The sequence below is a fragment of the Erinaceus europaeus genome, chromosome 11 (genome assembly GCF_950295315.1).
Source record: "Erinaceus europaeus chromosome 11, mEriEur2.1, whole genome shotgun sequence".
NCBI classification, from domain to species: domain Eukaryota; kingdom Metazoa; phylum Chordata; class Mammalia; order Eulipotyphla; family Erinaceidae; genus Erinaceus; species Erinaceus europaeus.
Genome location: NC_080172.1, coordinates 6,469,078 through 6,495,730, shown reverse-complemented (window position 1 = coordinate 6,495,730; position 26,653 = coordinate 6,469,078). Strand labels below are relative to the sequence as shown.

Sequence of the window (26,653 nt, the reverse complement as noted above, 5' to 3'; positions counted from 1 at the left end):
AATCACTAATAAAAGAGAGCCTTGTCATATAGTTACTTACCTCTATATAACTAAAGATACATATATAGGTCATAGTAAATATATAATAAATCCAAACTAAAAAGTCATGCAACTGAAGATTGAAGTGACTGAAGATTCAAAGGAGGTCTCGAAACTTTACATCAGGCTCAACCTGACGCTGTTGACTGGCTACGGAAGAAGGGCAAACGCTAGAAGAAGAAGAGCTGTTTGATCTGGAAAGTCTGTGAGTAGCCTGTGCTACAAGGCATCGTGCCATCTCTTGAGAACCGAGGGGATCCAGCTCTGGATGACAGCAGTGCAGTTCCTGTCTCAGTCACTCCCACCTAAGCAAGACACAGCTTCAGGTTGGCTTTATAATCTGCCAATTCGCCTAGCTTTCAAACTCTTTTACATAAACAGCTGCATTCCACCAGCCAATCAATGATTTTTAATGAATGGATAATGAGCTCTTCTGTTAGGACAGAGAAGCAAGACAAATAGAATTTAAAGACAACAGCTCCTGTCCTAAACACTGCTTCTTCTTTCCAGTTCACAACTGTAATTCATTGCCCAAACACAGGACAGATTTAGGGACATGTAGAAAATTCCCTACACCACTGTGTAAAACACAATATAAAAACCAAGAAAAATGTAATTTAAAAATGACAGAAAGTCACTAACAGTAAAACTGTTACTTAGGAACAAAGAAATTGTACTCAGTGTCATAAAACCAAATATATCCTCAAACCAAATATGTTTTATAGTATTAGATTATTAATTGTGTCGAGTGAGATTTTTTTTCCCCAATTTTATCTAGGGAGCTGGGCAGGGGCACACCTGGTTAAGCACACATATTACCATGTGCAAAGACCCAGATTCTAGGCCCTACTCCCCACCGGTAGGAGGGATGCCTCAGGAGTGGTGAAGCAGGTCTGTATGTATCTGTCTGACTGTCTCTCTATCTCCCCTGCCCTCTCATTTTCTCACTGTCCTATCAAGTACAATAGAAGGGAAAGGGGGGAAGAAGAAGGAGGAGGAAGAGAAGGAGGAGGAGGAAGGGGAGGAAGAGGAGGAAGAGAATGAGGAGGAAATGGCTTCCAAGAGCAGTGGATTCATAGTGGTGGCACCAAGCCCCAGAGATAAACCTAGTGGCAATTAGAAAAAAAAATTATTTATTTATTTATTTATTTATTTATTTATATGACACAGAGAGAAAGAACCAGAGCATTTCTGGCATAAAGATGCTGGGAATCTAGCCCAGGACCTCACAGGTTAACTCCAATATTCTAGTCACTGTACCAACTCTCAGGCTACCTGAAGTAAATGCTTTCCATGATCCTTTCTTAACACCAAGAATTTTATTGACTTACAAATGTGCACAAACAGCCAAATAGATATTGGTAGAATTCTCTTTATGCTCATCAAAAGTTATTTTTTGACATTTTTATTATCTTTATTTATTTCATAAAGACATCCAGGTACCAGGAGGAAGGGGGATACAGAGGGAGAGAAGACAGAAAGACACTGCATCACCACTTGTGATGCTTGTCCCCTGAAGGTGGGAAGCGGGGGGGGGGGGGTGTTGAACCCTGGATGTTGTCAAGGTTGTGGAAAAGCTGGAACCCCGCACATTGCTGAGGAGAATGTAAAAGAGTGAAATAGTGCAGCCACTGTAGAAAAGTTAGTCAGTACTTCAAAAGGTTAGAGTGTCCATATAAACCAGGAGTTCTAGTCCTTGACACATACTCAGGAGGACTGGAACAATGTTCCCAGGAGCAATGTGTAACAGCAAAACAGGAGAGACCATCAAAACGGTCACAGACTAAGGAGTGAACAAAATGTGATATGTTTACAGGAAGAAATAGTATCCAGTCGCAAAAAAGGATGGGAAACTAGCTTTGCCACATGGCAAAATTTATAATATTCGACTGAAAAAAATGCCCGACAGAATGAAATGTCTAGAATGGGTAAAGCCATAAACACAGAAAGTCTCTTCGTGGTAGGCTAGAGCTAGAGAAGGTGTGGCAAAGTCAGCGACTGCTAGCAGACAGGTTCTTCTTTGGGGTGGGGGCTGCTGAAGGCATTCTGAAATTCGATAAAGATTGCACAACCTTGGAAATATACTAACATCTATAATATATTGCACACGTCGTTTATTTATTTTGTATTGTCACTGGGGTTTTCCCATTCCACTCCCCACCTTTTCTTTTTCATTTTTAATGTATGTTATTTTATTATTTATTATTATTATTATTGCCACCAAGGTTATCACTGGGGCTTGGTGCTGGAGCTACAAATCCACTGTTTCCAGAGACCTTTTATTTCTTTCTTTCTTTCTTTCTTTCTTTCTCTCTCTCTTTCTTTCTCTCTTTCTTTCTTTCTTAGGACAGACAGAAATTAAGAGGGGACATGGAGATAATGAAAGGGAGAGAAAGACACCTGCAGCCTTGCTTCACTGCTCATGAAATGGACCCCCTGTAGATGGGAGAGAAGGCTCAAACCTGGGTCTCTGTGCTTGGTGACATGTGTGCTTAACTGGGGGCTCCATCACCTGCCTCCCCCGTTATTCTTTAAATGATATGACAGAGATAAACTGGCAAGGGAGGGGGATGAAAAGAGGGAGAGAGACACAGAGACACCTGTAATATTTGTTTCACCACTCGTGAGGGTTGGAACACAGGTAACAGGTGCGTTTAACCAAGTACGCTCCCACCTAGCCCCCCACTATACACTTTAAAAAGCTGGATTTTGTATTATATGAATTACATCTCAAATTTTCGAATGCTTTTTTGTCACTGTAAAGACAAACTTTTTTTTTTTTCAAATGGAAAGGGAGAGACAGGGAAAAGGGAGGGGAATAAAGGCATCATGATAACCAAGCTTCCTCCCCAGAGCCTTGAGACCATGGGATTGAGCCTGGGTTCCACGCACCAGAAGGCAGTCATCTTCCTGGTGAGCAAGGCACCAGTCCGCTAGCAACAACATTTAACAACATAACAACCCCCACCCCAAGCAATGTATGGTAATTGCATTATAATTCAAAAACTATCTGTGTAAAACAAAAATTATAGATAAAGTACTAGACATCTCCCCCCCCCCAAAAAAAAAAAAAAACAGGTGCAGGGTAATTTACAACAAATAATAAAGATGAATAGAAAATATCCTTGTCATATGAAGAGTTTGTTTAAAAAATTAGTAAGAAAAACACCAATGGAAAAAGTGGGGAATGGATATTAGAAGACAGTTCAGAAAGGAAATATAGACAAATACAATAACAAAGAGAAGGAAGAGGAGGAGAAGAAAGAGGAGGAAGAGGAAGAGAAAGACGAGGAAGAGGAAGAGGAGGAGGAGAAGGAGGAGGAGGGAGAGAAGAAAGTTGACTTCTGGAGGCTGGGTGGTGCACCTAGTTGAGTGCACAATGTGTAAGGACCTGGGTTTAAGCCTCCAGTCCCCACCTGCAGGGGGAAAGTTTCACAGGTGGTGAATCAGTGCTGCAAGTGTCTCTCTGTCTCTCTCCCTCTCTAACACCCCCTTCCTCTGGACTTCTGATTGTCTCTATCCAGTAAATAAAGATGATAAAAATAATAATAAAAGAAATTTGACTTCTGTGGAAAAAAAAATCAAGGAAATAGGTCATGAAACAATACTGTTTTCCCCTACCAATATAATGAAGATATAAAAGAAAGTTTCTTTTTTTCTCATTCGCTATTGAAAGAAGATTAAATTGGCACACACACACACACACATTTTTGAAAAGCATTCTGGCACTATTCCAGGAGCAGAAGCAAAGAGCAGAGCAGAATCCATTTGCTGTGAAGGAAGTCAGTGTGACAGGGAGGAAAAGACATAACAAACCCCTGCACTAAATTCACAGGCTCTCTGAGAAAAACAAGAGCTCACAGCTCAAAATGAGGAATGATGATGTAGAGAGCTGAATCCTGAGAGGTGAGTTCATGTTGGTGAGAGTAGGAAAAACAATTCTAGACCCTGGAATTCTTCATGCGCTCTGCTATCTGGAGTCTAAATAAAGGGAAGAAATTCCCAATAGTTAGCTCACAAAGCCACTTGATGGTAGCGGTTGCTACATCCCAGAATGTTGGCAGGGAAATAACAAATATCAGTTGAATTTATTAATTTTTCCCTAAAATCAACACTGAAATCATTACACTATCTTTCTACCCTTGCCTCTGTATAATAAAATGTCATCTAAAAGGCAGTAAATTGAGTATAATAATCAAAATTACTATAGTAATGATAACTTCTAATGATGGGGGGGGTGGTCAGAGAGCTCTGAACCCCAATTCTACTCGGACCCAAAGCATTTGTCACCAGGGATCTTGCTTTTAGTATAGAATTTTATTTTATTGCTTTTTATCTTTTTATTATTTTTTTTTCCCAGAGCATTATTCAGCTCAGGCTTATGGCAGTCCAGGGGATTGAACCTGGGAACTTTGGTGCCTCAGGCATGAGAGTCTCTTTGCATAACCATTAAGCTGTCTGGAATCTAAAGGAGTTCTTCCAGAGATCAGATGTTCGTTTTAGAAAGAGGTGAGATAGATGAACCATACAAAAAAGATGCCTGGCAGGCTGGGAGTATGGATCGAACTGCCAACACCCATGTTCAGCGGGGAAGCAATGACAGAAGCCAGACCTTCCACCTTCTGCATCCCACAATGACCCTGGGTCCATGCTCCCAGAGGGATAAAGAATAGGAAAGCTGTCAGGGCAGGGGTGGATATGGAGATCTGGGGGTGGGCAACGTGTAGAACTGTACCCCTCTTATCCTACGGTCTTGTCGATACTTTCATTTTATAAATAAATTTTAAAAATAGATGCCTGACAACAGAGAGAGAGATGCCTGTTTCGTTGTTGGTTGTCGAGAGTAGGATGCAGACTTTGTGGTGGTGGCGGATGAGGCGGGTACCTAGCGACGCTGAAGGGAGCAGCTCCAGCAAGTCGGCTGCCATCTTGGCTAGAAGTCCCCAACTTAGGATTTTTTAAAAATCTTTATTTAAAAAAAAAAAAACTCTCCATACATTTTGAACAAACCAAATTCTGAAACTGCATCAAGATCACGTTGGAAACAGTGCACACAGTCAGCAGCAAGTACATGTAATTGCTGAATCGTCTACACTCATGTAAATCTCTAGAGAAACAAAGTACCAGGCTGCTACCTATAATTACCTGTGAGGAGATTAAGCACGTCTGAGGATAGCAGGGATGGAAATGGGGGGAGAATTCGAGTGGAAAATCTTATTTTTACTCGATGCATTTGCACTATTTGAATATTCTTTTCTTTCAGAGAGATCGTATATTTATATATCTGTTGAGCAATTCAGAAATAAATGTTATGGGCACCGGGTGGTGGTGCCCATGGTTAAGAGCACACAACTACAGAGTGCAAAAACTCAGGTCCAAGCCCAAGGTCCCCACCTGCAGGGGGAAAGCTTCACAAGTGGTAAAGCAGGGCTGCAGGTGTCTCTCTGTCTCTCTCCCTCTCTATCTCCCCCTGCCTCTCAAATTCTGGCTGCCTCTATCAAATAAACAAAGACAGTAAAAAAATTAAAGAACAAATAAATAAATCATAAAAAGAAATGTTCGAAATTAACACAAAGTTGTACTTATATTAGCAGAAGCAGAAATTCATCATAAAGGATAAGGGTTACGTTCTTAAGAATAACCAATCCATTTCTTCAAGAAGCCAAGCCAGGTATGTAAGACAGGTTAGCAGCCAAAAAGAGGACTGATGGTCACAGGAGGGTTTGGGGCTTGTTTTTTCTTGTTGTTGTTTTGTTTTGTTTTGTTTTATATTTATTTTATTTATTTTTTTCCCTTTTGTTGCCATTGTTGTTTTATTGTTGTAGTTATTATTGTTGTTGTTGTTGTTGTTGGATAGGACAGAGAGAAATGGAGAGAGGGAGGGGAAGACAGAGAGGAGGAGAGAAAGATAGACACCTGCAGACCTGCTTCACCGCCTGTGAAGCGACTCCCCTGCAGGTGGGGAGCCGGGGTTCGAACCGGGTTCCTTATGCCGATCTTTGTGCTTTGCGCCACCTGCGCTTAGCCCGCTGTACTACAGCCCGACTCCCTTGTTTTGTTTTTAAATATTATTTATTATTGGATAGAGACAGGGAGAAATTGAGAGAGGAGTGGGAGACAGAGAGGAAAGATTATTGACAGGGCAAAGTAACACAGAGGTGAAAATAATAAAATCTCAAACCCAGATTTTCCCTATTGAAAACAAGTTCTACCATCCAATAAGCTTTCACAGTTCACAAATGTACTAAGCAAAGAAAGTGTTGGATTTTTCTTTTATCATGGCAAATCCGGAGGCAAAGATCTGACAGAAGTTCTTGGTAAACTAGCATTAGGTATTTCAAGTGAACAAAATTCATATTGTGGGGGACAGGTGGTAGCACAGCAGGTTAACAGCACATGGCACAAAGCATAAGGACCGGCACTGGCATAAGGACCCCAATTTGAACCCCCGGTTCCCCATCTGCAGAGGGGTCACTTCACAAGCGGTGAAGCAGGTCTGCAGGTGTCTATCTTATTCTTGCCCTGCTCTCTCAATTTCTCTCTGTCCTATCCAACAACAAAAACAATAAACAACAAGGTAACAAAAGGGGAAAAATGGCCTCCAGAAGCAGTGGATTCATGATGCAGGCACCAAGCCCCAGCAATAACCCTGGAGGCAAAAAAAAAAAATCCATATTGTCAGCCTACAGCTGTGATTATTCTACAGCTACAAGCAGAAGATGAAATATGACTTCAAAGATCACTTTCCTCTTTATTGCCAGCCATGTCTGATTTCTGGTTCTGCAAGGTTGCTTGACTACATGAAGCATTTCACCTTTTCTATGTAACCACCCCTTTCTTTGTGAGGGGTCCCTCCATGCACTAAATCTTTAAATTTCTGATTTTATGGGGACGATACGCTATACACAGTGACCTTTAATGTTATGCTTTTTTTATAATACACACTTTACTCTAAATTAAGACCTTATCCAAATAAGAATACGGTTACAAGTATTAGGTGTTTGATGCAATTGCCATATTATTATGTATGTGTGCTTGTGGTATGAGGCCTACGTAGAAGGTGTGTGTGTGTGTGTGTGTGCGTGTGTGTGTGTGTGTGTGTGTGTGTGTGTGTGTGTGTGTGTGTGTAGATGGAAGAAAATATAGATAGAAAAAGAAAGGCAGAACCCCATCCACTGGGGCCCTAGTCAGGGAATCCTGAAATTCCCAAACAGACATGATGGGCCTCTCCCCAATATTACTAGTCATCTCTATCAGCAACAACAAAATATACCCCTTTGTGGGCCCCCATAGGACCCTGCCCTCAACTTGGATCAACAACCATAGAGAATGTTCCATCCTCTGAAGGGAGGCTGGACAACATAGTCTATGCTCCACTGGAGGAAGGTGGGTCCTGATATTGAGGCATCTTGGAATGTTCCTACTCACGACCACAGAATGTGAGCTCAGATCTACAGGGGTGCAGAAGTCACATAGGCTCTAGAGCTTAATATGAGCCCCACATCAGATCCAATTGATGGGGTTTACATTCAACAATATTTATGTACCTTTCCCATATTTGAGAACTACTCTCTTCCCCAATCCACCTTTCTGGTCCTTTTTCCAGTCATGACAATATCTCCCCAGACAATAACTTGGATCCACCTGCATATCAGATTTCAGGCTCAGGGGGGAAAAATAGTGTATTCACAGGCCCTTTGGAATATAACTAAAATATGCCTACTAGCTAGCTACAAAATGAGATCACCAAATCTTCATCTGCATTATTCCAGCCTTTAGGTTCATGATTAGTCAACAATTTGTTTGGCTTTATATGCTAACTCTCTTTTCAGCCACCAGGTTCCAGATGCCAGCATGATGCCAACTGGACTTTCCTGGACAGACAACCCCACCAAAGTGTCTTGGAGCCCTGCTTCCCCAGAGCCCTGCCCAACTAGGGAAAGAGAACAGGCTGGGAGTATGGATCGACCTGTCAATGCCCATGTTCAGCGGGGAAACAATTACAAAAGCCAGACCTTCCACCTTCTGTATCCCATACTGACCCTGGGTCCATACTCCCAGAGGGATAAAGAACAGGAAAGCTATCAGGAGAGGGGATGGGATATGGAGATCTGGTGGTGGGAACCATGTGGAGCTGTGCCCCTCTTATCCTATGGTTTTGTCAATGTTTCCTTTTTATTAATAAAAAAAGAAAAAGAAAGAACAAGAAAGGCAGAAACATCCACATCCAGCAGAGAAGTAGTTACAGAAGCCAGACCCTCCCACCTTCTGCACTCCATAAAGAATTCTGGTCCATACTCCCAGAGGGTTAAAGAATAGGGAAGCTGGGAGTCGGGCTGTAGCGCAGCGGGTTAAGCGCATGTGGCGCAAAGCGCAAGGACTGGTGCAAAGATCCCAGTTCGAGCCCCCAGCTCCCCACCTGCAGGGGAGTCGCTTCACAGGCAGGCGGTGAAGCAGGTCTGCAGGTGTCTATCTTTCTCTCCTCCTCTCTGTCTTCCCCATCTCTCTCCATTTCTCTCTGTCCTATCCAACAATGACAACAACAATAATAATAACTACAACAATAAAAAAACAACAAAGGCAACAAAAGGGAATAAATAAATAATAAAATAAATATTAAAAAAAAAAAAAAGAATAGGGAAGCTTCCAATGGAGAGGATGGGACATGGAACTCTAGTGGTGGGAACTATATGGAATTGTACCCCTGTTAGCCTACAATCTTGTGAATTATTATTAAATCACTAATAAAATCTTTAAAAAGAAAAGAAAGGCAGGATGAGCAATAGACTAACAGGCACATATAAGCAAAGAACTACTAATAAAAAACAGACCCCAAAGAAGAGGACTAGAACTTCTTTGAGTGGACAGGAGGACAAGGTTTAATTAAAAACTTAACTGAAGGATTAAGTCACTCTGCTCTTCATGTTACACTTTGACAGGGTGAAGGCAAGGGCAATGCCATACCCTTGCCAAAGTAAATCTGACATAAGCTTTCTGGAGTGGAAGCATTTGCCCAAATCCCTTTTCCCTGTGAATACTCTCCTCACAGAAAGAAGCCCAAGACCCACCTGCCACAGACACACACTGAGGAGAAAAATGACAATAGAGGTGGGGGTTTCAACAGTTTCATTTGGGGAAGTTGCAAAGCAAACAGACAAGAATCAACAGACAGTGAAACTGCTAATCACACTTCCATGAGGCAGGCGGCAGCGGGGAGGGGAGCTAAGCCCATTCTGTGGCAGGAGACACCAAGCGAAGATTCAGTAGTCTCCACATCTCTCAATTTTCACAAACCCTTCAGCCTCAATATTAGTAAAAACCCCGAAGCCAGGCCTCCTCTCAGGACACTCCTATACCCACTTCCCAATATCTAACTTACCAGGGAGGACCATCAATGCTGTATACATGGCTCTCCCCTGCCCCTTCGGGCTCACCAGACCCTCCAAGGCCTCACTCAAGTCCTTCCTGGCGTCAGCCATAATTTCATCCCACAGACCTCTTACTCATCTCTTCTCTCCGTAAGAGCCACAGGTCTGCAAGACTGGTTAGGGGCCACCCTCTGTCAGATCCAGATGGTCACAAAGTCCTTTAAAGTCTTCTTCTCCTTCTCTTCCTCCTCCTCCTCCTCCTCCTCCTCTCCTCCTCCTTCCCCTTCTCCTTCCTCCTCTTCTGCTCCTCATTCTCCTCCTACTCTTTCTTCTCCTTTTTCTTTTGCTGGCCCAATTTATTCTTTAATGTATTTATTATTGGATAGAAACAGAGATAAATTGAGAAGGGAAGGGCAGATAGAGAGGGGAGAGAGACAGAGAGACAGCTGCAGCTCTACTTAACCACTCCTGAAGCTTCCCCCCTGCAGGTGGGGACATGGGGCTTGAAGCCAGGTCCTTGCGCACTGCAGTGTGAGAGCTTCACCAGGTGGGCCGTCACCCGGACTCTGCTGACCCAGTTGTGTGTGTGTGTGTGTGTGTGTGTGTGTGTGTGTGTGTGTGTGTGTGTGCTTATTTATTTTTTTTATCTTTATTTACTGGGTACAGATAGCCAGAAATCGAGATGGTTGGGGGAGATGGAGGGAGACAGGGAGGGAGTGAGGGAGGGAGGAAGGGAGGGAGAGAGAGAGAGAGAGAGAGAGAGAGCAAGACCTGCTGCCCTGCTTCACCACTAGAAAAGCTTTCCCCCTGCAGGTGGAGACCAGGGCCTCGAACCCGGGTCCTTGTGCATTATAATATGTGTGCTCAATCAGGTGCACCACTACCCAACCCCTTATTTACTTATTTTTCCAAGGTTATCATAAGGTTAATAGTTTACAGCACGGCTGTCTACACACAGACTCGAATCATGAGTGCCTGTAAAATACTCTCACCCTCAACGCAGGGCTCCAACCCCTCCTGTGGTCAACGTGTATTCGTAGTTCCATTCTATTCTTCCTTCTAGTGTTTGTGGTGAGAAATCTGAAGACAGGGAGGGTTGGGCCGTAGCGCAGCGGGTTAAGCGCACGTGGCGCAAAGCAAAAGGACCAGCATAAGGATCCTGGTTCAAGCCCCTGGCTCCCCACCTGCAGGGAGAGTCGCTTCACAGGCAGTGAAGCAGGTCTGCAGGTGTCTATCTTTCTCTCCCCCTCTCTGTCTTCCCCTCCTCTCTCCGTTTTTCTGTCCTATCCAACAACAACATCATCAACAACAATAATAACCACAACAAGGCTACAACCACAAGGGCAACAAAAGGGGGGAAATGGCCTCCAGGAGCAGTGGATTCATGGTGCAGGCACCGAGCCCCAGCAATAACCCTGGAGACAAAAAATAAATCAATAAATCAATCAATCAATAAATAAAAATAAATCTGAAGACAGCCTGATGTTCTACCTCTGTGTGTTCAATTATCTTTTTCCCACTAGTATCCTGCATTAGCTTTTGTCTTTGCTTTTGGATGGTTTTACAATAATGTGTTGTGGTGTGAGCCAGTTTGAGTTTTGAGTCCTGAGCGTTCTTTCAGCTTCTTCTATGCTTCTATTTTCAGCATTTCCCAGGTGTGGAAAGTTTTCCTGTATGACTTCTTTGAATATGATCTCTGCTCCTCTCTCCTCTTCATCTTCAGGTATCCTAATAACTCTTGTGTTTGGGGTTTATTATTTTTTTAATGTTTTTTTTTTCTGATGGAGTTTGCTATTTCACCAAGACTTGCTTCGTTTTTCCTCAGTCTTTCCTCTCCAACAGCCTTGCACTCAGAGAGTGTGGTGGTTTTACCTTTTAACCCTGTTATATATTCTCTCCTCTGACTGAATTATTCTATTCACAAGTCCTCTTACATAAGCCCTGACTCTGCAGAACACCCTTCACTTCATCTCCAATCACAGCTTTTTCTTTGTGAATTTTCTAGCTCTTTGATGAAATTATCTCTGAGGTAGTGGATATGTGTTTGTATGTTACGGTTGAAGTCTTCAAACTAAATTATCTGAATTTAAACGCAAGATATTTTTTTTTTTCCAAATCCTTTTGTCCATGTTTTTCTTATGTGTGGTATCTGCTGTTCAGCCAGCAGGAGGTGCTCTGTCTGTGTTGTTTTATTTATTTACTTTTTTTTTTATGTCGTTGTGGAGGCAAGGAGAGAGGAGCATCTTTTGTATTCAATTGTAGGAGATTAGGAGTTGGGTTTTTATTACCTTGCTTCAGACTTTATTCTGGTCTCTGGCAGCCCACTTTCACCCTTTGAGCTGAGGACACAGCTCTGGATTCAGACTCATGCCCTACTCTTCACCTTCTCGGGGCCAAGCCTGTGACTCAAAATAGCATCAGCTGCCTGGTTTGAGCTTCCGGTTCAAACTGACCTTGTAGAGTTCATCCACTTCCCCTTTCCACAAAGTAAACCCACCTGTGGCTCCGTGATTTTCTTCAAACCTTGCAATTGCAATGTTGCGATCGATATTCAGGTTGGTTTTTTCATTGTTTTATCTGGTGGTTTCTGAGCAGGATTTTCCAGTTGCTGCTATCTGTGGCCACACCCCTGAAAGTCCTAAAGTCTGTTCTTAGGACTGTGTAGTGATGCACCTGGTTGAGTGCACATGCTACAATGTGCAAAGACATGGGTTCAAGCCCCTAGCGGGGAAGCTTAGGGAACAGTGAAACAGTGCTATAGGTCTCTCTTTCTATCTCTCTCTCTCCCTGTCTCCTTTCTTTTCAATTCCTCTCTGCTTCTATCTAATATGTACATAAATAAATTAATTAAACTAAATATTAACATCTATTCCTAAAGGCTCTTTTCCCAACTGTCATAGACCACGTCTTTCCACTAGGTCAGAATTGGAAGCCTATTCTTACCTACATACAACTATATCTAATTCCAAGCCATGATTTTTTTTTTTCCCACCAGAGCACTTCTCAGCCAAAGCGTGTTGCGGTGCTAACGAAAAAACATGGCAGCTTCAGTTCCTCAAGCTTGAACATCTTTTGCACAACTATTACATTATCTATCTCCCTGCCCACGGCCATCTGTTAACCTTGAGCTGGTCAGTATGCCAACAGATGAGACCTGAAAAGTGCTAAAGGCATCATTAATTCAGGAAATGAACCTTCAGGACCCATAATTAACTGGTAAGTAATTCTGACTGACCCAATGTCCACAACTAAATCAAACACAGTGGTCAGATACGGCCAAGAGAACAAAGAAGAAATATAAAATTAGTTGGGGATGTCCACAGTTCCATACCCAAACCGCAGTCTCCTTACAGAATAAGAAGACTTAATTCCTGTTTAAATGCCCTGGTCTAGCACCACCTCCTGAGGGGGGGTGGGAGGAGGACTAAGTCTTGCTCACAGTTTCCCAAGACTGATGCCAATAAAACATGAAAGAATGACATTCCAAATGTACCAATGTACAAGAAATGTATGCCAGCCAAGTTGGAGTTAAACAAGACTCCCAGGCTGGGATAGTTTCAAAATGGGAATGTTCATTTCCAATTATTTTTTTCTGGGCCAGTTGTTAAAGAAAGCATGTGCTCTTAGCAATGCAGAAGATGGTCCAAAAATCCTCTGCTCCCACATGTAAAAACTAGCAGCAAGAATGTGATCTTCATGGAGAACAAATACAGTACCCCACACTAGGACTGGGGGAAAAAAAAAGTTACCAAGATAAAGATTCTAAGAAGCCCTGTGGCTCTGTGACAAATCTTCAGGAGGATCTGTAGCTCAGAAAAGAACTTGTCTTATGTTAAAATAGACGTCAGTTAAATAAAAGCTCACTTTTATGAGACTGGCTGGGAGTATGGATCGACCTGTCAACGCCCATGTTCAGCGGGGAAGCAATTCCAGAAGCCAGACCTTCCACCTTCTGCATCCCACAATGACCTTTGGTCCATACTCCCAGAAGGTTGAAGAATAGGAAGCTATCAGGGAGGGATGGGATACAGAGTTCTGGTGGTGGGAATTGTGCGAAGTTGTACCCCTCTTATTCTATGGTTTTGTCAATGTTTCCTTTTTATAAATAAAATATTTTTTTAAATAATAAAAGCTCACTTTAAAAAAAGAGGAATCAATAAAACATAAATATTAGACACAACACTTTTCTATGAGAAAGGCAGGGATACCACATCAACGCCATCAGACTGTCCTCTGGTGAAGTGTTCAGCCAACCACACAGTGGTGTAATCAGCACAGTGCCAAGTAAAAATGGCTGGCGAATTCTTCCTCTAAATCAGCTTCATTAACTTCCTGGCTCAGCTCACGTATGAGCAAAAGTCAGGGTGAATTTCGCAGATTCCTGTGCACACCAAAATTTTGACTTAATGAAAATTAAACGAAGCTAGTATCTTCCCTTATTTAGAAAACAAAACAAAACAAAAAATGAATCTCATATTTGACCAAAAAGACAAATATAAAAGCTCAGATATAAAGGAGCCAGAATAAAAGGAAGTCATCACAAAATACTGTCTTAGGCCTTAAGTAAAATAACAATCATCATCATCTAATGAACCACAACTTCAGAGCATCAAGAAAACAAATTCAGCTAGTAAACATATCTTCAGGAGCCAGGCAGTGGTGCACATTAGTACTAAGTGCAAGGACCCACACAAGAATCCAGGTCTGAGTCCCCCACTCCCCATCTGCAGGGGGGATGCTTCTTAAGTGGCTAAAAAGGTCTGCAGGTGCCCTCCTCTCTCAATTTCTCTCTGTCCTATTCAATAAAATGTAAAAAATGGCCACCAGGAGCAGTGGATTCATAGCACTGGCACCTCGCCCCAGGGATAACCCTGGAGTGGAGGGATGTATATATAGTCTTCAAATAAAAATACAAGAGGCTTCTTTTTTACATTTATTTATTTATTTTCCCTTTTGTTGCCCTTGTTTTTCATTGTTGTTGTAGTTATTATTGTTGTTATTGATGTCATCGTTGTTAGATAGGACAGAGAGAAAAGGAGAGAGGAGGGGAAGACAGAGGGGGAAAGAAAGACAGACACCTGCAGACCTGCTGCACTGCTTGTGAAGCAACTCCCCTGCAGGTGGGGAGCCAAGGGCTCAAACCGGGATCCTTATGCCAGTCCTTGCGCTTTGCGCCACGTGCCCTTAAGCCCTCTCCCCCTCTCTGTCTTTCCCTCCTCTCTCTCTGTCCTATCCAGCAACAATGACAACAATAATAACTACCACAATAAAACAGCAAGGGCAACAAAAGGAGATAATTTTTTTTCAGGGCAGTCTTCTCACCTGCTAGTACAGAGGGAGAAAAGATAGTCTTAGAAGGGGGGTGTCATTATTAGAAATGTATTCAAGGGGACCAGGAGGTGGCACACCTGGTTAACCACTCACATTACAGTGCACAAGGACCATGGTTCAAGCCCCTGGTCCCCACCTGTGAGGAGGAGGAGCTTCACAGCTGGTGAAGCAGGGCTACAGTGTCTCTCTATCTCTCTCCATTTCTATCACCCCTCCCGTCTTCATTTCTCTGTCTCTATCCAAAATAAATAATTTTTAAAAAATGAAAAAAAAAAGAAATGAGTACTAACAATTTAAGCTTCATCCACGGGATCCCCCAGTCTTTTGTGAAAAACTACCCTGAGAAACCAAACACTAATGCAAGTGCTTCAGTAATCCAGAAAAGGGCCCAGTGAGAGCTGGCCTGCAGAAGAAAGATTCAGAAAACCAATCGGACAGATATGAAAGAATATACAGAAGAATGGAGGGAGGTTTGCTAGGTAAAGAAAAACAAAATGGGTGCAAGGTGGTGGTGCATCAGGTTAAGCGCACACATCACAGTGCACAAGGACCCAGGTTCAAGCCCCTGATCCCCACCTGCAGGGGGACACTTCATGAGTGGTGAGGCAGGGCTACAGGTGTCTCTCTCCTCTATCTTCCCCTTCCCTCTCAATTTCTCTCTCTGTCTCTATCCAATAATAAATAAATAAAAATCTTAAAAGAAAAAAGAAAGAAAGAAAGAAAGAAATGCCGCTCAGTTAGTTTTTTGCCTCTGAAGCACAGGAAGCTGGGAGATGTGCAGTGGTTTCAGAGCCCAGGTTGGAGGAGGAATAACAGAGCAGGAGAGCCACTGGTAGTAAGATTCCACTGAACTTTGAAATTGAGAATGAAAAATAAAAGCAAGAGAAAACAGTTTATTTTTCTCTTTTGAATATATATATTATTCACTTTTGAATTTTTTTTACTAGTGATTTAATACTGGCTTACAAAATTACAAATAACAGGAGTATAATTCCCCACTGCTTCCACCACCAGAGTTCCGTGTCCCCATTCCCTCCACTGGAAACTGCAGTAGTTCTCCCAAACTCACAGATATGGAAATAATAGTGACTATTATTTCTCTGTCTCCTTATAGTTACATATATATATATATATATATATATATATATATGCCCAGTTTTCCCGTGATTCTGTCTTTCCCTGCCTCTCTAAGTCATACTTGTTGGTCTGCTTCTAATTCTGCTTCTAAGACCCCTTCTGTTTTGATCATCACGTTAGGTTCACTTGCATTACTTAACACTGTGGTCTATTTACATAATCATTGTTTTGTTTGAGACCCGCATTGGTTTAATCCCCACTGGTTCTTGCTCTTTTTCCACTCCGCCCCCTCTCCTAGTCACTTCCTGTTTTCCACCATTTAATCCCCACTGGCTTGCAGGCTGTTTCCTTCTCCCCACCCCCTATCCTATGTACTTCCTCTTCCTGACACTTCTGCCTCAGGAGATATATAAAGGACAGGATTTTCTAATGAAGGGAGATTAGATAGATTGCATTACATTCTACATTCCCGCTCATCAATAAAGATTGAACTCCGTTCCCAGCTCAGCCATGAGTCCCTGGTTGTCTGTCTCCCGCCTGTGAAGCTAGCCCGGCAATACCTACACTTACTGCTACTTCAAAATGCCCCTTCCTTTATTCCTCTTCTCTCTCTGGGTCCTGAAGGAGTTGGAGTTCAGAGCCCTATAGTCATCTTCCCCCTATCATTTCTCCCCCTCTGGGAGTCTATTAATCCTTTTTTTTTTTTTTACATGAATGGAGCCCTATCCACTTGTCTGTTCATGTATTAGGAAGAAACAGAATTAAACTCTTCTGTATCTCAAGATAAAGACTGGCATCACCTTCCTCAATAACCCAGTTACACTGGGTCCACCTCCCGGCTCTGACACTCAATAACTGTGTGACCTCTGGCAAACAAACTTCCCTTCCAGACCTCAGTCTTAACCCCTATAACAGAACGGTAGTTATACTACCTTTCATACTCAGATTGATGAGAAGCAAGTCAGTACATTCGATTAATTCATTAAAAGAAGCACTTATAATGGTGCCTAGCACATCGAACAAAGCCACTTAAGTAACCCAGTCTCATTATTATTGTCTTATTTATTAGCTTTAATCTTAAAACTGGAATATAGCCAGAGAAAGCCTAAAGAAATATGTCTGACACAACTCAGAGGAAACTCATCTTGAAACTCAAAAGTCCCCTCCCCCCGGCCCCAAACTACCAGTGACAGCCCCGGATGTAAGACACAGACACCCAAGTCCCTCAGAGGCCCAAGGCCTTACCTGGCTTGGTGAATGGCCTCCATCCATTCTTTGCCATCCTGCTCCTCCTCACAGCGCAGCTCCAGCGGCTTCTGCCCTTCATGGCCAAACAGAACAGTAAAGTAATACTGCAGAGGAAAACAGACAAAACAAGTTGAGCTTTAGTCTTCCTGTGTGTCAGAATAAACCACGTGGGATTTCTCACAAAGGGGATATTTTGACAAAATGCATAAATTATGTAAATAAGGGTTCAAAATGTAATCTCACACCTGGTTGGCAATGACTTTGTACCTAGAAGAGAACAAAGGTTGTATCTTAAAAAAAGGGGGTGGGGGGGTCGGCCGGTAGTGCAGAGGGTTAAGTGCACGTGGCTCAAAGCGCAAGGACGGGTGTAAGGATCCCGGTTTGAGCCCCCGGCTCCCCACCTGCAGGGGACTTGCTTCACAGGCGGTGAAGCAGGTCTGCAGGTGTCTGTCTTTCTCTCTCCCTCTCTGTCTTCCCCTCCTCTCTCCATTTCTCTCTGTGCTATCCAACAACGAATGACAGCAACAATAACAATAATAACCACAACAAGCCTTTGACAAGGGCAACAAAAGGGGGGGGGGGAATGGCCTCCAGAAGCAGTGGATTCATGGTGCAGGCACCAAGCCCCAGCAATAACCCTGGAGGCAAAAAAAAAAAACAGTGTGAGAACAAGCCTAGGGCTTGTCACATGCATATACTGCTAAACTCTCTCCCCGCCCCAATTTGTATTCTCTATTTTTAGCAATAGAAAGAGACTAGACCACCACTTGATTATCTACTGAGTCTATTTGTTTTACTCCTTGGTCCTATTAATGGGGAGGGGCTCAAAAAAGGTGTGAATTTAATTGCTGAGCTAACTCACAGATCCCATAGTATACCTTTATTGTTGTTGTTGTTGTTGAACAGAGACAGAGAGAAATTGAGAGGGGAGAGGGAGAGAGAGACAGAGAGACCCCTGCAGCCCTGCTTCACAGTTCATGAAGCTTTCCCCATGCAGGTGGGGACCAGAGGCTTGACCCTGGGTCCTTGTACACACTAATGTGAGCACTTTGCCAGGTGTGCCCCATGCCCCACCCCCATACTTAAGTTGTTCACAGCTTAATACCCCTCAATGTCAACAGACATCTCATTAAGTACAGCAAAGGTATTTGATAAAATTCTATACAAGCATTTGACTTCACAAGCAATGAAGCAGGTCTGCAGGTGTCTATCTTTCTCTCTCCCTTTCTATCTCCCCCTCCTCTCTCAGTCTCTCTCTACCCTATCCCATAAAAAATAAAGAGTAAAAAAATATGAATATGGGATGATTCCACTCAGAGACAGAAGTTGAAAAATAAGAACAGAAGGGGAAACACAAAGCAGAAATTGAACTGAGGCTGGTGTATTGAACCAAAGTAAAAAACTCTAGGGTGGGGGCAGTTCAGGTCTTGGATCATGATGGCGGAGGAGGACCTAGGTGAGGGGTTAGTGTTATGTGGAAAACTGAGAAATGTTACACATGGACCAACTACTGAATTTTCTGTCAACTGTACACCATTCCTCACCCCAATAAAGAAGAATAATAAGAACCGAAGAAAAAATAAGAACAGGAGGGAAAACACAAAGCAGAACTTGGACAGTGTTTGGTGTACTGCACCAAAGTCAAGGGCTCTGGGGTGTGTGTGTCTGGGTGAGGGGGAGTGGTCAGGTCCCGGGGTGGGGGGGTTCAGGTCCTGGAATATGATGGAGGAGGGGACCCAAGTGGGGGGTTATACGGAAAACTGAGAAATGTGACACATGGACCAACCATTGTATTTTACTGTCCACTGTAAACCACTAAATGTCCCAATAAAGGCAATAAATAAACCTTCAGGACAATAATCCTGGAGATTTTCAGCACAATTTTACCAAAAAAAAAAAAAAAAAAAAAGCTAAGCGATTTCTCAGGCCAACCGCACATACACCACCTACCAGACCAGAGGACTTAGGGTCATGACTCTGAGATGATCCACTGAGCCTGCACATCAAGCGACCTGAACGCCATAAGTGATAAGTCGATTTCAGTTACTAAACCTCTTGTCCCGCCAGAAGCCTAAATGCTATAAATGGGAAGGGAATAACCTCTGAAAAGGCCACGGCGAATGGCAAGAATTGAGTTGAACATTCTATTCAATAAAGCTTGACTTAACTGGGAGACGGGAAGAGTGGAACTCAATAAAATAATAAGTCAGTGGTATATAGGGCAAGCCTGTAAGTGACGGCATTTCAGTAGCTGCTGGCCACCGTTCTGGAGCAGAAGGGCAAGGCGGGGAGAGGAAACACTTAATGAACAAATCCAATCTGTGGAAGTTCTGCTCTGCTTCCGGCACCTAATCACAGCTGCTGCTGGGGAACCCAATTAAAAGCCACCTTTACAAGACAGCAAGGCAATTATATTAGCATAGCACCTCCAAAGGTTAGACCATCTATCAAGCATAATGATAATGGAAAGGGCTCTGTGAACTGCATGCTACATTTCCAGGAGTTCAATAAAATTCAGCTGGATTTCTCTTCCTCTCCTCCCTCTCACTCTCCCTCTCTCTCTCTCTCTCCCTCTCTCTCTCACACACAGAGTTTGTATAGATCTGCAAGTTATTTTCTTTTTCAGTCACTCTTTTTTTTTAAAAAAAAAAAGTTATCTCAGGGCCAAGCAGTGGCACAGCTGGTTAGGCACTCACATTACAGTACACAAGGACCCAGGTTCTAGCCCCTGGTCCCCACCTGCAGGGGAAAAATTTTACAAATGGTGAAGCAGGGCTACAGGTGTGTCTCTGTCTCTCTCCCTCATAATTTCTCTCTGTCTCTATCCAATCATAAATAAAGATATTTTAAAAATTTTAAAAATCAAGACTAGATAAAAAAAAGTTATCTATTCTGATCCTGTGCTAATATGGACTTGGTAAACAGTGTATCTCTGTGTGAGGTTCTCTTTGTGGCTTCACAGGTCTCTTTGAGAACTGAAAACAGTAGCAGACACCTTTGGCAAGTTTCTGAAATATCTGAATTGTCCCACTGCATGGATTTCTAAAAGTTTTCAAGAACTGGGACATCATAAAGGGTAAAGCAGATTTACAACAGAGTAATGATTTTATTTACATTTTTTTAAATTTATTTTAAACTTTATTTTGGTAGGAGAGCTCGAGAATTGAAGAGGGAAGGGTGATGGGAGTGGGAAAGAGACAAGAGAGACACAGCAACAAGGGCAACAAAGAAAAAAAGCCTAAAGCATGGGAGTCGCAAAGCACAGGGACCTGCATAAGGATCCCAGTTCGAGGCCCCGGCGCCCCACCTGCAGGGGAGTCGCTTCACAGGCGGTAAAGCAGGTCTGCAGGTGTCTGTCTTTCTCTCCCCATCTTCCCCTCCTCTCTCCATTTCTCTCTGTCCTATCCAACAACAACATCAATAACAACAACAATAATAACTACAACAATAAAACAACAAGGGCAACAAAAGGAAATAAATAATTTTTTTTAAAAAGTCTAAAGCATAATTCCTCTGACCAGATTCACTGGTCTCTAGGAGAGAAAGCATTTTACTTTCTTACCTCAGTAACTTTTTATATATGTTGGGATCATGTCTTAACTATCACTCCATCTCAGAGAATCTTCTAATTTAAAAAAAAAACAAACAGATTCTGTGTAAATTAAAGGAAGTTGGGGGCCCGGTGGTGGTGTGCTTGGTTAAGTGTGTATATTACTATGCACAAGGACCCAAGTTCAAGCCCCCAAGTCCCCACTGGCAGGGGGAAAGCTTCACAAGTGGTGAAACAGGCCTGCAGGTGTCTCTCTGTCTCTTTCTCCCTCTCTACCTCCCCCCTCAATTTCTCTCTGTTCTAGCAAATAAAATAAATAAAATTTAAGAAAGCAATAAAACATAATAATTATAAAAGGTGTTAAAGGAAGTTGATTTTCCTACTTTACAGACCCCCATCTTTTTCGTTTCATGGCTGTATGCTGAAACGCACCCTTTTGTTGTTAAAACATGTCAAATTGCTCAATGACCTCCTCCAGGTCTTTTTTTTCTGTCTCCAGGGTTATCTGGGGCTCAGTGCCTGCACTACGAAGCCACTGCTCCTGAAGGTCATTCCTCTCCCCCCCCATATTATTGCTGCTGTTGTCTTTTTAAGAGCACAGGTCTGAGATGTTCAAGATCTTTCTCCTTCCTATCAGGGAGCTGTCTTTTCAGCTCCAGGAGATTCTGAGGCCTTGCCAAGGGCATTTGCTTCACAGATTCACACAAGCATCAAACAAGCAGTGTGGTTAGCAGAGGAACCTCCAGGATAGAAGGCAAGACACACAGGATTCTGTCCTGCCTCCGACAGAAATGTAGGAACCCTGCTAAGTTCCTCTAGTGCTACGTGTTCCGGGCCAAGTGATGATAAGGCTGCTCCTACTAGCTTCAAAACAAAGCTCCGAGGCAGCAGTTAGTTCCACACATCACAGTGCCGTGCAAAGCATGGCGTGTGTCTGGTCACCACTGTGGTTCTCAACTAGGAAGCAATCACTTCCAAGCTGAATAGACGCCACAGATTTGCGCAACTAGAGGATTTAAGAGTTCCTTCCCTGGGAGTCGGGCGGAAGCGCAGCGGGTTAAGCGCACATGGCACGAAGCGCAGGCATAAGGATCCCGGTTCGAGCCCCCGGCTCCCCACCTGCAGGGGAGTCGCTTCACAGGCGGTGAAGCAGGTCTGCAGGTGTCTGTCTTTCTCTCCTCCTCTCTGTCTTCCCCTCCTCTCTCCATTTCTCTCTGTCCTATCCAACAATGACGACATCAATAACAACAACAATAACAAAAAAAAAAAAAAAAGCAAAGGCAACAAAAGGGAAGAGAAAGAAAGGAAGAAAGAATTCCTTCCCTTTCTTCCTTCCTACTTTCCTCCGATAGAAGCAAAGAAGAGGAAACAAAAATAAAGAAGAAAAGGATATATTAAAATCAAGAACTAGAGCGGTGAGTACTTGCTAATTATGAAGAAGTCATATTGTTTTTGTTGTAGTGGTTGTTTGTTAATGTTGTCTGTTCTTAAGAGGTTTTTGTAGTTGTTTGATAATCATGATAAAAAGATTTCTAATTCTTCCAAAGACTTGTAGAGACATTTTCTTTTGAAGTTTCAACAGCATGCCAGACTTTATTGAATGTTTTTTCTAACAGAAAACAATGTATGTATTGAATATTTGAAAATATCTATAAAGATATTAACATGTACAAAAAACTCCATTATAATTTATCAGTTTCTTTAAAATGTTTCAAAAACTTTATTTTATTCACATAAACACTAATCTTGAGGAGTATATGCAGCCGCTGTCTGTATAACTGGGCTATTCAAAATAGCCAAAACATGGAAGCCCTCAACAGGTAATTGAATAAAAAAAAAAAAGTTTGAAGATGTACTATAAGTGGAATAAGACTGTCATTAAAAAAATTACACTGTGTCCTTCAAGACAAGGTAGGCAGAACTTGAGGTGATATATCTGGATGGTTTTACTCATATATTTGTGAAATATAAATAGCTTAAACTTGGAAAAAATAGTAATTAATGGACTCAGACCATATGACAACTACCGTGGTTACTGAAGGATGAAACCTCCAAAACGTTTTGACTTCACACCATCTTCATATATCTCTCTCTCTCTCGCCTCCAGGGTTATTGCTGGGGCATTACTGAAGACTATTTTTTTCCCTTTTGTTGCCCTTGTTTATCATTTTCATTGTTATTGCTGCCATTGTTGTTGGATAGGACAGAGAGAAATGGAAGAAAGGAAGGGAAGACAGAAAGGGGAAGAGAAAGATAGACACCTGCAGACCTACTTCACTGCTTATGAAGCGACCCCTCCCCTCCTGCCACCTCCACTGCAGGTGGGTAGCCGGGGGCTCGAACAGGGATCCTTAAGCCAGTCCTTGTGCGTTGCACCATGTGCTCTTAACCAGCTGCATTACCGCCCAGCACCCCTCACTTTCTTGTTTTAACCACTGGTTGGTTTTCCATTGGCCAGTCGTATTCTAATCTACGCAAAAACTGCGCAGGATAAGAACATATGCTCTTAATACCCAAGACAGTCAGTACCAGTCAGCAGAAGAGAAGTTCCAGAGACTCAAGAGGTGTCACAGCTCCTCTGCTGCCAAAAACAAACCGCTCAACTCTTCTGTCTATGAAGCAGCACAGAGAAAGAAAAGAGAAGAGAAGAGAAGAGAAGAGAAGAGAAGAGAAGAGAAGAGAAGAGAAGAGAAGAGAAAAGGAGAGAGAAGACAGAAAATATAGATAGTAAGACAGACTTCAGATTTCTCTTTTGTGGCTCCAGACATGGAAATAATGGGTAAAGTTAGAACTTGGAAATACTTTTCTAAAAGAACGAAATGGGATGCTGTGGCCAGTCAACGGTCTGTCAAAGGATATTCAGAAAGGGCTTTCTGCCTATGGCAAATAAATCCACACGGCTTGCGAGATCTACATTCTCCAATCAAAGTCCTTGAGTGGCCGTAACATGTAACCCAATTTCAGCATTAGGTATATAACAGAGACTCCATATAAATGATAGTTCAGTCTCCATTCTGACTTTGCTATTGAATATCTCAAATGATTTGTTGTGTGTCAATTTATAAAATAAGACATATGACTAAGAAAGAAATAATAAGCCCTTTAAAAGGAAAAGTCCTTTATGACATTGTGTCTGGTTTGGGAGTCATCAGTTACACTTATCAAATTAACCAGGAGCCACCATCACGAGAAGCACTGGTTTCATTTGTATCATTACAAAAGTGGCAGGACATGCACAAGGACCCATGTTCAAGCCCCCCTCTCCACAAAAGTGACAGGACTTTTTGTAAATATTTCATTTTTCTCAGCTTATGTGTTAACAGCTTGACATTATTTTACTCACATTCATCTAACAAATCTCAAATGTGGGTGCTCTATTAATAATAAACAACAAAATACTAACAATAAAGTCATCCTATTTATTTAAAATAACATAGTCTCATGAAGTCAAAGCTGGATAATATAAAAAGAGTCATCAATGCATCAAATACGTAAAAACATTTTCAGAATCACTAAGAAAAAGTCAAATATACTAACAGAAATATGAGAAAGGGAAAAGAATCACATGCCCACACAAATATAAAATTGATGCACAATGAAATATAAAAATAAATGTGATTTTTTTTTGCCTCCAGGGTTATTGCTGGGGTTTGGTGCCAACATTATGAATCCACTGTTTCTGGCGGCAATTTTTTTCCTTCTTTTTCTTTTATTGAATAGGACAGAGAGAAATTAAGAGAGGAGGGAAAGATAGGAGGAGAAATAGACACCTGCAGACCTGCTTCACCACTTGTGAAGTAACCCCCCCACCCCACAGGTGCGGAGCTGGGACTAGAACCTGGATCCCTGCGCGGGTCCTTGCGCTTGGTATTGTGGGTGCTAAACCCAGTGTGCTACCATCTGACTCCCCTGAATTTTCTTAAATAATAAAATCGAGAACTGAGAAGCATAATGCACTGGCTGAAATAAAAAACAGTTAGAAGGGTTAAAGGACAGCTCACCATGTCGGGCACATGCCTCGCCATGCATGAGTCCCAGGGCTGCGTGCGGATGCCACATAGGAAAGCCATAGCACCAGGGGAGACTCCAGTGCTGTGATGTCTCTCCCTCTCTCTCTGTCTCTCTAGCTGAAATTTTAAAAAGAAGAATGAAAAAAATTGTCTGGCAGTGGTGAAACCATATACACAGAAGGCCTGCATAAACCAAAAAGGTGCAATATTTGTGGAGAAAGTTAGCAATTTGAGTCAGACTGTAAAATATTGACCTGGCTTTTTAGGGGCCAGGTGGTGGCATACCCAATTGAATGCACATGTCTCAATGTGCAAGGAACGGGGTTCAAGCCCCCAGTCCCCACCTGCAGGAGGAAAGCTTCGTGAGTGGAAAAGCAGAGCTACAAGTGTCTTCCTATCTCTCTCCCTCTTTGTATCCCCCTTCTCTCTCAATTTCTAGTGGTCTCTATCCAATAAATAAAGATAATAATAATAATAATAAAAGTATTTTTAGTGAGAGAGACCAGAGTACCACGCCACCATTTTATGTGCAGCCAAAGGTCAAATCAAAGACCCCACTCATACACAGAAAGCACTCCACAACGGTGCCATCTCCCTGGTCCTGTTCCCCTGTGGTTTTTGTTTGTTATTTATTTATTAAATTTGGAGAGAGACAGAAATTGAGAGGAGAGGAAGAGATAGAGAGGGACAGAGCATTATTATACCTGCAGCATTATTTCACTACTTGTCAAACTTCCTCTAAATTGGATGAACCAGGTCTGGGAAGATGTAGTCAAGAGTTGAGAGTAGAACTAGAAAGCTGGATTGAGGGAGAGAGTAGCTCCCAAGCTTGAAGAAAATATATAAATACAATTAAGTGTTTCCCATGTTAATCTGACCCAGGGGTCATGTCTATTCCTGTTTAGCACAGGAGCTTGTGTGACCTCTGAGTCCCTGTCAGTCCATGGTCACAGCTGAGAACATTCTAGGTAAGGTTGACCAGCCTCCCTTTGGAGAGTGAGGCAGTCTAGTCTCTGCCATTGCTGCTCTACAGTGTGGACCAGGTCCTGGAGAGGCCCACAAGAGGGCTTATGATGATGTCTCTGACGGAAGTGACCAGTGATCGCAGATCTGCTGTGAAAGTAACGTAACGTAACATAACATTGTATAATTTTCTTTTTATTTTTACCAGAGCACTGCTCAGCTCTGGCTTATGGTGGTGTGGGAAATTGAACCTGGGACTTTGAAGACTTGAGAGTCTCTCTGCATAACTATATGCTCTCTTCCCCCACCAAATATAGTTTTATATGTATATATACACTGTCCCATTGTAATATAGCCACTGAACTGGAAAAAGGTGAAGATTTAGAGCAGTAGATATAATATAAGTAACCCTTTACTTTAAAAGAAAAATAAATATGTGTAAGACCTACTTGTTGATAATGAAAATTTTTAATATGTTACTAAAATCAAATAGTAAATGAAAAAAACAGAAGCACAAGCCTCATTATCTAGTAATTCTGTTGCTCAGAGCACTCAAAAAGCACATACATTTTTTTCAGTGTGCCAGTGTACCCTGGAACCTTACCTCTCCAGATCCCTGCCCCACTAGGGAAAGAGAGAGACAGGCTGGGAGTATGTCTCAGCCTGCCAACACCCATGTTCAGTGGAGAAGCAAATACAGAAGCCAGACCTTCCACCTTCTGCCCCCCATAAGGATCCTGGGTCCATACTCCCAGAGAGATAAAGAATGGGAAAGCTATTAAGGGTGGGGATGGGACATGGAATTCTGGCAGTGGGAACTGTGGTGGAATTGTACCCCCTCTTAGCCTATGGTCTTGTCGATATTTTTTCTCTTTTCTTTTACAAGTAACTTTTTAAAAATGCTCAATGCAATGTTATTTCCATAGCAAAAAATAGGAAAAAAAATAAAGGAACAGAAAAGTATGCCTATCAATAAAGGGATCATCAAGTAACTAGAGCAAAAGATGAAAAAGAAGTTTAGGAGAATGAATTGATTCTGCATGTACCAACATGAGTAGGCAAAAAAA

General features: G+C 42.4%; 1 protein-coding gene across 3 annotated transcripts in view; it reads right to left on the bottom strand.

Annotated features, from left to right (window-relative positions):
* Window positions 1-26,653, bottom strand: part of RASGRF2 (Ras protein specific guanine nucleotide releasing factor 2) — a 250,817-nt gene that overhangs the window by 173,039 nt on the left and 51,125 nt on the right. For all 3 annotated transcript variants that reach the window (XR_009552454.1, XM_060201103.1, XM_060201104.1), the window contains exon 2: window positions 17,061-17,167. Coding sequence is in view for 2 of the 3 variants with exons in the window: in XM_060201103.1 (XP_060057086.1) it covers window positions 17,061-17,167 (107 nt within the window). In the remaining variant the exon portion in view is untranslated. The remainder of the gene's footprint in view (window positions 1-17,060; window positions 17,168-26,653) is intronic.